The sequence below is a fragment of the Triticum dicoccoides genome, chromosome 2B (assembly GCF_002162155.2).
Source record: "Triticum dicoccoides isolate Atlit2015 ecotype Zavitan chromosome 2B, WEW_v2.0, whole genome shotgun sequence".
NCBI lineage: Eukaryota > Viridiplantae > Streptophyta > Magnoliopsida > Poales > Poaceae > Triticum > Triticum dicoccoides.
In genome coordinates, this window is record NC_041383.1 from 802,342,770 (window position 1) to 802,355,623 (window position 12,854).

Consider the following 12,854-nt stretch of genomic DNA (forward strand, 5'->3'; position numbering starts at 1 on the left):
TTGATGTGGCCAGCGGTGGTGAGGTTTCGGAGGGGAGCGCACTGACGCGTGGCTGGGTTGCAGATGCTGAAGCTCTCGTTAGATCGGCTGAGCAGGAGGAGGCCGTCACAGGAGGCGTGCAGCTTGAAGCCACTACGATTGTTGTTGTAGTCGTCGAACACGACGATGGGCCGGCCACGGCCGCACATTGGGAGGCCATCCGCTCTACTTGTACAGAATGTGCGGTAGAGCGCGACCAGGGGGAGCGACGGCTGGCGCCGGTGATGGGCTAGCAGGAAATCAGGGGCAGAGGCGAGGCGGAGCCAGTAGCGACAAACCGCGCGGCAGCGGAGGATGTCCCTGGCTGGAAGGCGGACAAGGATCTCACACGCCACGATCTCATCCGGGAGGCGGTCGAGGGCGGCGGCGGCGGCGCGGCGGCAGCGGCGCGTGCGCTTCGATACAGGTTCCCCGTTGGCCTCACGCTCGAACACAACCCCGTCGTCGGTGGCTTGCCCTAGCTCGGCCCCGGCGGTGGATGTGGGATCTCGTATCGGGAGAGACACGACAAGTATCCGCCGCGGGAGCAGCGGGCGGCCGGGGCCCCTTGTCCTGGCCATAGCGATACCCTAGCAAGAGCAGAAGCGACTGCGGCCGATTGGAGGCTTCGGTTAGGTTTTGTGCACGTGAGACCAAGATTTTGGTTACCGAATGAGGCAATTTTACCGAGGGGGACGGATAAATGCGGTTACCACGGTTACCACGAAATACCGAGAAAATTTCGAATGAAATTTTTTGAATTCAAAAATTTTAACACCAAAACTATTTTTTTTGAAATTTTGACAGCATCACCCCTATATTGATGGCATATAAGCAGTTTATAGCAATAGTAACTGGCCTTAAGAGACCCACAACACATATAACAATAGAACGACCAACAAAAATATACAATTCTCATAAACCATCAGCCACAAGCCCACGAGATTGCAGTCTAATAATATAGCTTCAGACTTTAGAGACTAAACTTAAGATTAGACACAGGAAGACACATAGCAGTCCAACAACAAAAGAAGTGCAGCCAGTATATATTACAGTCCCATAACAAAAGACCATCGATTCGGTCAATTACACAGTACATAGCATTGAGCAACAAACCAAATTGTCATTCAGTTCCTTCTAGACTTGCAAGTCTCCTTCGTTAAAACGAATCAAGCTGCCAGTGAGCAAATTAGATGTCATGTTGTTAGCAAACAAATTTGTTTATATTATCATGTCTTAGAATTTGTTGACAATATATAATAAATGGATGCATGGCATGAGATAGCAGTAAGCATATAAAATTTTGGGTGGCAGCAAGCAAACAGACAAAGTTAGCACTTCATTATTACCTTCCTCTTCCTCCTTTTTCTTGTAGACTTCCGCAGAGGTTCACTGTTTTCGTTAGGCAGCACGTCATTGTTACCTACAAAAATTACAAGTTAGCACTTGAACCACACAAATTCATATAATGTTAATATAAACTAAAGGGCTTTGACCTTCATCATCCTCCCCATCATCTACATCCTCTGCCCCCTCTTCCTCCTCTTCCTCCTCACTTGGAGGCATCCCACTTCCTCTAGTTCTCTTTTGTCCCACCTCTACGACCACTGGACAATCACCATCACCATCATACGCATCCTCATCTTGCATGGAATCACTTGTTGAGTTGCCCAGCCAATCCATGATTTCGTTGTTACAATCATAGAGAGAGGTATTCATCAACAACGCACAAGTATCAACCTCTTTCTCTTTTGTCTCACCAAGAATTAGTCGGATTCGCAGCCCAAGGTTGTAGTGGCAAAAAACCATCTTGTGCAACTTTTCAAAACCAAGACGGTTCCTCACTAGTGTATGCACTAAAGCGTATGTGCTCCAATTCCGCTCACAACCGCTTGAAGAGGTGCATTGAGAAACAATCTGAATAGCATACTTTTGAAGCACCGGTGTAGTATCTCCAAATGTTATCCACCACTCAGTTGGGGACACCTTTTCAGCTGCACTACGAGGGTACATGCCTTCAAAAGCCCCTCTTGTATTGACATAAGAGTGAACTTCAGGAATCATAGCAATGAACTCTGAAGGACTAGCCAACTTCTTAAGTGCTGCATTGAGTGCCCTCATGTGTGATAGACTTTTTCCAAAGTTATACTTGTAGTGACTTGCCGGGTCCAGAACACCGGCTATAGAATGGAAAGACAGCAGGGCAACAAGAATTAGTTTGCAATGACCATAGAAATGACAGCAATAAGAATAATTAGCATTTTACCAACAATAACAATTCTATGGCAGCAAGAACTATTACCTGCAACCATGAATGTGTTTTTGTATAAATGCTCAACCCTTTTGTCAACCACATTTAGGTACTCGTGTTGGTCTATAGAATCATGAGAAAACAATGAACTCAATTGATGCCTAGCATGCATCATCTTTGTCATAAAGCCAGAAAGTGACCCAAGCTTTTGTGAATCAGCATATCGAAGTATGCTATATATTGGGCCAATTAAATCCAGCACCCGCTTCACACCATTCCACCAGGTCCTACTTATCAAACAATCATATGTGTAGTCATAATCAACCTCGGAACTCCATGAGCTATTTTGATGTGCTCATACACAAATATTGCTGCCCTATCTCTTCAATCACTTCTTTGACAACTTCGGTCACGAGTTGGACAACATGTTGCTGCCCTATCTCTTCAATCACTTCTTTGATGTGCTCATACACAAATATTGAATTTTGCATGTGTCCAGTGGCATTAACAGATTTGTGGAAATACATACGCCCATTGGAGAACACCATAAAGTTTATAATGCTCATCCGTGAAGGGCCAGTCCACGAATCTGACATGATAGTGACACCATATGTGGGCCAATCATCTTTGAAATTGGCCACATACTGCTGCAACTCTTCATAGTTGGTATTTAAATATATTCCATCAATATCTATCCCTTTAGGGGCAGGCACCCCTTTGCCAAGGTCTTGAGTCAATTTTATTGCTCCTACAAAGTATGGACAATTGGCTTTGTGCCCAGGGATGTCATTAGCATGAAACCATTTTGCCCAAGCCTTCCCAATCCTAGATTCGTATTCCACCTTGTTAATACACGCCTCCATTGTCTGTTGTGGCCTAGTCTTGCTATATGCAAAATCAACGTCAAAAAAGTCTTTGACACCACTTGAGCTGCTCCCTACACTTCCTTTAACAACGCTGGTTCTCCCGTGATCTCCACGTAATGAATTTCGTAGGGTCTGCTGGAGTATCTCATCATCTTCATCTTCACAATCAATATGTATTGATGCACCTTGACTGTTTATATGATTGACCTCATCTACCACTCTTTTCTTTCCTTCTTTGGAAGTCCTCCTTCGGGCCTCTCCCTCTGGAATGGCTTTCCGAAAAATGGCAACTACATGATGAGGTGCATTCATGCAAGAGAAGACATGAGGGCCCAATCCAGCTATATGCTGCTTGAATCGGGTTGCACCCCCACCATGTCTAAGTAAAGAACAATATCCACACTCCCATGCTTGTCCTTCCAATGATTTCCCATGACACCATATGTTTGTTACATCATTTGCATTACCTTAAACCAAAATACAGAAGCTTATGTAATTATGTTCCATTTAACTTGGATTGACTACGACAACTTCTATAAAATAAGGTGAAGCGTTTAGTTATAGCGGGCATATTGGGTTCTTCTACTCAGGTATAAGTCGAGTGAAGTTACACAGCTTAGTTGCATCTCTTGGATATGTGCTTTCAGTTAACTAGGCCGAGTGAAGTGTGTAACCTGCTGCACATTACTACAAAAGAAGTTGATCCACCTAGTAAATACTGGTATTTGGGACTACTTCTATTTCTGTAAACTAGTTTGATTCAAGACAAAATGAAAGCATACTAGACAGGAAATTAGAAACAAAAATGAACGTAGATCCACAAGGACACAACCCTACCTTTAGTTGGTTCTTTAATCGGCAGTGGAACCTCCGGGCCTCTGCTTATGCCACCCTGACGAGCCACCCCGGTGGCAAATCCGCTTCGGTTGATGTCATCCAGAAATCCCGTTGCTTGTCCTCCCGATGAACGGCCGACGGGGATAGTTGCACTGCCGCTGCCATGACCTCTCCCATGACACGCGAGAATAGCCTCTTGATCTGGGAATGGGATATGGACGCCGGCGACGACCCCCACTGTTCGCAACCCGCCATCGCCATCGCCACTGCCCCGCCCCATCCCCCTTCCAACACCCGCCATGCCGGAGGGCGCCCCAGGTGGACGATGTGAAGCGGTGAGATCACGGTGGCGCTGCTGTGAGAAAGAGATCTAAGGGTGGATTGGGCGACGCCGCCGCCGCCGTCTCACTCACGCCCAGCAGCCTATTTCTTGCGGGGACTCGATTTGGGGAGAAAGACGGCTAGGTTTCCTGCGTGGTTGTGTTCCGGTGTGTGTAGGCTTCCTCTGGCTTGGCTGGGCCGTGCAAAAAATTCAAACGGGCCGGTATAATTTGCTCGGTAGGCCCATTTACCGGGGGGCATCGATAATCGCGGTAACCGCTCGGTAAATGGAAATTTCGCTCGGTTACCAAATCCTTGGGTGAGACGACGATGATCGGCTGGCTTGGCTTCGTCTATGTGGATCCCTTTGCGTAGCTTGGGCCTTCTTTGCATGCAAGGCGAATCCAGAAGCCTTTGGGCCGCACCGAATCTTCCACCTCGGCGAATCGACCGCCTACGGCAGCAAGTAATTTTTGGGGAAATACACTTTGGAACCTGCATGTATATACACCCTATATGGGATTTTTTTATTATTTTAATAAAAATTCAAAATAGGTAAGAACTATTTTGACAAAACACTTGACTTACTTTTGCACTAGTAAAAAAATCTGGATGAAAAAAAAAACAAAAGTTGACTTCACAGCAAAGAAGACAAAATTTATTTGCTATTATAGGTCACTATTCACACTATTTTAGCCAAAAATTTGTCTTTTTTGAAAAGAAGTCAAAGGGATATTTTTTTTGTGGATTTATTTTCTCACGAGTACAATAGAAGGTCAAGTTTATTTCAAAAATATTTTCAGGAATTTTTGACTTTTGGTTGAATTACTAATTTTTTTTTGCATATAGGGTGTATATACACCCATAGACCATAAGTTCCCTCCCGTAATTTTTGCGTGTATATTTGGGCGAGTTGTCGACGCCGCACTTGACCTGCTTCCCTCCCCACCCCCCCAAAAAAAACTTGACCAGCTGCTTCCCAAACACCTGGACTCCCACGGCTATTACTCCTTCACGACTCGGTTTGACTCTCAGAAGGGCGATGGCATTGTTGGGAAGCCAGCCACTTACCAGAGGGGCAGAGCATCTGTTGGCTATCCACATCAACTTACCCTCTGGCTTCAGAATGCTATGGCAGCAGATCAGGGACCTCATTCGCTTGGATCTTCCCACTAGGGACGCAATCGTGCTCCTGTTAATTAGTGGCCTCACCGGAGTGGGTTTGGCTGATGATGGTGGCCAGCTACTGATGATGTTATGTATCTAGGGTAGGGTCATGGACCTATCTAGGATACCATACCCAAGGATTTTCTTAGACAAAGCTACCTTCCAGTCGACCAAGAGAGACTCCATTCGACGAAGAGAGACTCCACTCGACCGGCTAGAAGACACTCGACCATGAAGACTCACTCGACCACCAGGAGTTCAGGATCTACTCTGTATCCAAACGGTCTGTAATTAAGTAGTCTTAATGGTCATGATGACACTTTATGTAAGGCGTTACCAGTAACGCCCGGCCTTAATGTACTTTAACCCTCTGCTACGTGGGTAGGCGGGGGTCCTGGCGTCCTCTATATAAGCCAACCCCCTCCACTGGTAGAAGGGTTCGCACCCCTGTAACTCATATACACATAAACCAGTCGACCGCCTCAGGGCTCCGAGACGTAGGGCTTTTACTTCCTCAGAGAAGGGCCTGAACTCGTTAAAACACTCGTGTGTACAACTACTCCATAGCTAGGATCTTGCCTCTCCATACCTACCCCCCATTCTACTGTCAGACTTAGAACCACGATAGTTGGCGCCCACCGTGGGGCGGGTGTCTTAGCGACTTTTTTGGAGAAGTTGCAATTTGTCCGATCGCCTTCATCATGGTTTCCGACGGAGCTCTGGTCGAGGGCCGCGAGATCCGTCTCGGCGCGCTCACTTTCATCGCCGACGACTCCGCTTGGCTCCAGGAGGCACCACTCGACATCGACGCCCTCCCCGTCCGCGGGGCGACGCACTTTCGGGCGCGTGTCTGCGGCGTCTTGCTGCGGCAGCCGTCGACCCCATACCGGTCGACTCCTACGCCGTCCTCCCTCCCTGTCTCCCACCAGCGCAAGCGCTCCGGTCGGTTGAGGCTCCAGCGATGGGTGAGACACGCAGTGGCTCGCCAATCGGCCACCACCCAAGTCGCGGCAATTGAGCCCGACGAATCTCTCTACGGCCTGTTCGACTAGCTCCGTAGAGACTGCATCCGAGTGTGATAGCAGTGATCCCGCGGCGGAGATCCTGATGGTCAACGGGCCTCGTAGTCCTCCCGGTTTCCCCCGCGACGACGGGATGGACGACGGGGGCAACCCCGCTCAAGACCACGAAGAGTATCAGCCCGAGCCACTCACTTCTCAGCAGAGGGAAGAACTTCACCGCCGGAACATGGATGCCCTGCATACTCCCATTGCAGGAGAAACTCCTGAGGCTCGTGCCCTGGAAGAGGCACGTTTAGCCAACTTGGCTGAACGCACTTGACTGGAGAACCTCCAGCGAGCACTCGACGAGCGTGCGCGTCAACGAGTGACCAACTCCAACCGACGTCAGCTCTTTCCGCAACCGACTCAGGTATATCGAACCCCAATTCAGAATTTGGCAGCTGCAGCCCGTATAGCGGAGTCAATTCAGCCCTCTCAGTCAGAGGCTGGAAGAGGCTTGATGCAGATCAGAGATTTGCTCCGGGCAGCAGGAGATCAGAATTCAGCTGTGTCACAGTCGCGCAACAGGATTCACAGTCGATCTGTCGCTGCGAATACTGTTCAGTCGGCTCACAGTCCAAGGTCGCCTCCGAGGCGCGTGGGACGTGAAGGCCGGCGGGACCACTATGATGATCAATTTGATCGTGATGACAGGCGTCGATTGCCCACTCCTCCCCCGAGAAGTGGGTCTAACGCCCATCAGCAGCAAGATGACAGACGCCAGCTCAGTGTTGGGCGGAGAGCTCCAGTCGACCCCAGAGAGCCAGGCTTTGACGCGAGATCCATCATCGTGCAAGGTTTGGTCGACCGGAACAGAGCTCATAGAGGTGGCCATGACAGAGATGTGCCCACAAGCAGCCGAGTCCATGTTTCAGGTCCAGAATGTTTTAGCAGAGCCATCAGAGCCGCAGTGATACTCCCCAACTTTAGGTTGGCGACTGGGGTGAGTAAGTTCACCGGAGAGTCTAAGCCTGAAACTTGGCTTGAAGACTACCGAGTGGCTGTTCAGATTGGTGGCGGTAATGATGAGGTGGCCATGAAGCATTTGCCACTTATGCTAGAGGGTTCGGCCAGGGCGTGGTTGAATCAGTTAGCTCCTAGCAGCATTTACACCTGGGAAGATCTTTCCCGAGTGTTCGTCAGGACGTTCGAGGGAACTTGCAAGCGACCTGCCGGATTGAATGAACTGCAAGTTTGTGTACAAAAGTTGAGTGAAACACTGAGAGATTACATCCAGAGATGGATCACTTTGCATCATACTGTAGAGAATGTGTCAGACCATCAAGCGGTCTGCGCCTTCAAGGATGGTGTCAAGAACAGAGAGTTGAGCTTGAAGTTTGGTCGAACTGGAGATATGACCCTGAGTCGGATGATGGAAATAGCCACCAAGTACGCCAATGGCGAAGAAGAGGACCGACTCCGGAGTGGCAAGTACAAGCCGAGTCAGTCGGATAAAGGAAACTCCAGTCGGAAGCAGAAGCGGAAGGCCGAGCCAGCTGCTCCTAGAGAGGCTCTGGCCGTGACTCAGGGCAAATTCAAAGGGAAGCCCAAAGGATCTTGGAACCCCAAGAAGGTAAAAGATAAGGAAGGTAATGACGTGATGGATCTACCGTGTCATATCCACACGAAGAAAGACGAAGAGGGTAACTTCATCTACCCAAAGCATACCACTCTCCAGTGCCGGCTCTTAATCCAGCAGTTTCAAGGGAAACAGCCGAAGGACAAAGAGAAGGAGTCGGACAAGGCTGAGGACAAGGAGGACAGTGATGGAGAGTACCCTCATGTCAACTCCACTCTGATGATTTTTGCTGATGTAGAGAGCAAAAGTCGACTGAAAGTGATCAACCATGAGGTCAATATGGTCGCCCCGGCGACACCAAACTATCTGAGATGGTCGCAAACTCCCATTACTTTTGACTAGTCAGACCATCCTACTCACATTGCCACCCCTGGGAGGCAAGCGCTGGTGGTGGACCCAGTCGTCGAAGGCACTCGACTGACGAAGGTATTGATGGATGGCGGCAGCGGGTTGAATATACTGTATGCAGAGACGCTCAAGGGAATGGGCATTCCGATGTCCAGGCTCAGTTCCAGCAACATGAGTTTTCACGGAGTCATCCCAGGAAAGAAGGCTGAGTCACTCGGCCAAATAGCTCTGGATGTAGTGTTCGGCGACTCGAAGCATTTCCGCAAAGAGAAACTGACATTTGAAGTCGTGGATTTCCGAAGCGCCTACCACGCTATTTTGGGAAGACCAGCCTACGCCCACTTCATGACTCGACCATGTTATGTGTACCTCAAGTTAAAGATGCCTGGCCCCAAAGGCGTGATCACCATCACTGGCACCCAGAAGAAAGCAGAATAGTGTTTCCAGAAAGGCTCAAAGATTGCGGATGACCAGATAACGGTGGTAGAGCTGGAGGAATACAAGAAGAATGCAGATCCGAGTGATTTACTGCGGGTCAAGAAACCCGCCATAGAGTCAGCATTTCAGTCGTCCGGTGAGACGAAGCCAGTTCATATCCACCCGACTGACCCCAATGCAGCTCCGACCCATATTTCCACAACACTCGACTCTAAATAGGAAGAAGCGCTCATCCAGTTCCTCCGTGAGAACTGGGACATCTTTGCATGGAAGCCAGCTGACATGCCGGGTGTTCCCAGGGGGCTGGATGAGCATCGCCTTAGAGTCGATTCAAAAGCAAAAGCTGTTAAAGAACATCTTCGACGGTCCGCCGTTCAGAAGAAAAAAGCCATTGGCGAGGAGGTGGCTCGACTCCTTGCAGCAGAGTTCATTCGAGAGATATACCACTCCGAGTGGCTCGCCAATGTCGTCATGGTCCCCAAGAAGGACAACTCACTTCGCATGTGCATTGATTTCAAACATATCAATCGGGCCTGCCCGAAAGATCATTTTCCTCTCCCTCGCATCGACTAAATTGTGGACTCGACCGCAGGGTGCGAGAGATTGTCTTTTCTAGACGCTTATTCTGGGTATCATCAGATCCGTCTGTATGGACCTGACGAAATCAAAACATCTTTCATCACTCCATTCGGGTGCTTTTGCTATATCACCATGCCATTCGGCCTCAAGAATGCCGGAGCCACGTTCATGAGAATGATTCAAAAGTGTTTACTCACTCAAATCAGTCGGAATATGGAAGCGTACATGGATGATATCGTGGTCAAGTCGCGAAAAGGTTCCGACCTATTGACTGACCTAGCTGAAACATTTGCCAACCTCAGAAGGTATGACATCAAGCTCAATCCATCGAAGTGCACATTCGGAGTACCTGGCGGAAAGTTACTCGGTTTTCTCGTTTCAGAACGAGGAATCGATGCTAACCCAGAAAAAGTTGGCACCATACTCCGAATGAAATGCCCTATGCGTGTGCACGACGTCCAGAAGATTACTGGATGCTTGGCCGCGTTAAGTCGATTCATCTCTCGCCTTGGTGAAAAGGCATTGCCCCTTTACCGACTGATGAAGAAGGCAGACAAGTTCGAGTGGACTCCAGAAGCTGATGCAGCGTTTGCCGAGTTAAAAACTCTGCTCTCCACCCAGCCGGTGCTTGCTGCTCCAATCAGCAAAGAGCCTCTGTTGCTCTATATTGCAGCCACAGGACAAGTTGTCAGTACAGTACTTACGGTCGAGCGGGAAGAAGAAGGGAAAGCCTTCAAAGTTCAGCGCCCAGTGTATTATCTCTCTGAAGTTTTGACCCCATCGAAGCAAAGATACCCTCATTATCAGAAGCTCGTATACGGGATCTACATGACCATGAAGAAGGTTGCTCATTATTTCTCTGATCATGACATTACAGTCGTCAGCGACGCACCATTGTCAGAGATTCTGCATAACAGAGATGCAACTGGTCGAGTGGCTAAATGGGCGATTGAACTCCTTCCCCTTGATGTCAAATTCGAGGCAAAGAAAGCCATTAAGTCACAGGCTATAGCAGATTTCCTTGCCGAGTGGATTGAGCAACAACAGCCGACTCAAGTTCACTCGGAGCATTGGACCATGTTCTTTGATGGATCTAAGGTGTTAAATGGTTCTCGTGTTGGGGTTGTTCTGGTTTCCCCCCCGAGGAGATAAACTCAGATATGTGCTCCAAATCCACTTTGATTCCTCCAACAATGAAGCAGAATATGAAGCACTCTTGTATGGGTTGCGCATGGCCATTTCACTCGGCGTCTGTCGCCTTATGGTTTATGGCGACTCAGATTTGGTGGTCAATCAGGTGATGAAGGAGTGGGACGTTAGAAGCCCAACCATGACTGGACACTGCAATGTAGTGAGGAAGCTCGAAAATAAGTTCGAAGGGTTAGAGCTCCACCACATACCCCGACTGAAAAATCAAGCAGCTGACGATCTGGCGAATATAGGATCCAAGAGAGAAGCCATCCCCAGTGATGTGTTCTTGGAGCATATCCACACTCCGTCAGTCGCAGAAGACCCTTTTACCGATGAAGCTCCGCAACCTATGAGTGTTATGGACCCGATTGAGGTTGAAGTCCCAGCAGTGGTCGACCTGATCATGGAAGTTCTAGTGATCACTCCAGATTGGACAGTACCATATATCACGTATATCTTGAGGAAAGAACTCCCGGAGGACGAAGAAGAGGCTCGACAGATCGTCCGTCGATCTAAAGCCTTTACCATGATAAGAGGACAGTTGTATAGAGAAAGCGCGACTGGAGTTGGTCAGAAATGCATAACACCGGAGGAGGGTCAAATAATCCTTGATGACATCCACTCGGGGACCTGTGGCCATCATGCGTCCTCTCGGACCATCGTGGCCAAAGCATACCGAGCCGGATTTTATTGGCCAAGAGCGAATGAAATGGCGAAGGAGATAGTCGACAAGTGCGAGGGATGCCAATTCTAATCCAATATGTCGAACAAGCCTGCGTCAGCTTTGAAGACTATACCACTCGTCTGGCCCTTTGTAGTGTGGGGTTTGGATATGGTCGGTCCTTTGAGAACAGGCAGAAGCGGTTTTACCCATGTGCTGGTAGCAGTCGACAAGTTCACTAAGTGGATCGAAGCTAAACCCATCAAGAACCTCGATGCCGGTACTGCTATCAGCTTCATCAGAGAATTGATATTCAGATATGGGGTCCCGCACAGCATCATCACCGACAACGGGTCAAACTTCGACTCCGAAGAGTTCAGAGCTTTCTGCACATCTCAAGGCACGCGAGTCGACTATGCTTCAGTCGCACACCCACAGTCGAATGGACAAGCAGAACGAGCCAATGGTTTGATTCTCAAAGGGTTGAAACCCCGTTTGATGCATGATCTTAAGCATGCGGCTGGTGCATGGGTCGACGAACTTCCCTCAGTGCTTTGGGGGTTAAGGACCATGCCCAACCGGTCGACTGGAAGAACTCCATTCTTCTTGGTCTACGGAGCTGAAGCAGTCTTGCCGAGTGACCTTCTCCACAATGCTCCCCGGGTCGAGCTCTACACTGAAGCTGAAGCAGAACAAGCACGACAAGATGCAGTCGACCTTTTAGAGGAAGAGAGGGAGATGGCTCTGATCAGATCGACCATCTACCAACAAGACTTGCGTCGCTTCCACGCCAAAAATGTGAAGAGTCGAGCCTTCCAGGAAGGAGATTTAGTTCTCTGAGTGGATCAGCAGAAACCACACAAGCTTGCTCCTTCTTGGGAAGGTCCCTTCATCGTCACCAAGGTTCTCCACAATGGAGCATACCGTCTTTACAATGTCGAGCATCAGATCGACGAGCCCCGAGCTTGGAACGCGGAGCTTCTCCGCCCCTTTTACACCTAAGTATTCACTCGGATGAGTTGTAATAAAAGTACTTCTGTAGTTTATTTATCAAAGACAAGAGCTTTATAATCTTCGCAATAATCGTTATTTCTTTTGTCCACTCAAAACAATCCCCCAGTGGGTGGCTTGGCTGCGAATCCGATTCGCCCAAGTCTGTAAAATAAATCCTAACCGAGTGGTGAGCCAGTCTCCCACACGAAGGCTTAGCTGCGAAATCCATTTCGCCTAAGATAAATAAAATCCTGTCGAGTGGTAAGCCAGCCTTCCACTCGGAGGCTTAGCTGCAGTCCAAGTACTCGCCTAAGATAAACAAAATCCTGTCGAGTGGTAAGCCAGCCTTCCACTCGGAGGCTTAGCTGCAGGTCAAGTACTCGCCTAAGATAAACAAAATCCTGTCGAGTGGTAAGCCAGCTTTCCACTCGGAGGCTTAGCTGCAGTCCAAGTACTCGCCTAAGATAAACAAAATCCTACCGAGTGGTAAGCCAGCCTTCCACTCAGAGGCTTAGCTGCAGTCCAAGTACTCGCCTAAGATAAA

The 12,854-nt window shown here is 48.9% G+C and overlaps 1 protein-coding gene across 1 annotated transcript; it reads right to left on the reverse strand.

Moving 5' to 3' along the window:
- Positions 1-838: 838 nt before the first annotated feature.
- Positions 839-2,182, reverse strand: LOC119368898. Its single transcript, XM_037634016.1, has 3 exons — positions 1,515-2,182; positions 1,368-1,441; positions 839-1,192 (listed from the first exon to the last, which is right to left on the reverse strand). Exons 1-3 carry the CDS (start codon positions 2,137-2,139, stop codon positions 1,178-1,180), a joined length of 714 nt encoding a protein of 237 aa, XP_037489913.1. The 5' UTR covers positions 2,140-2,182; the 3' UTR covers positions 839-1,177.
- Between the last annotated feature and the right edge of the window lie 10,672 nt (positions 2,183-12,854).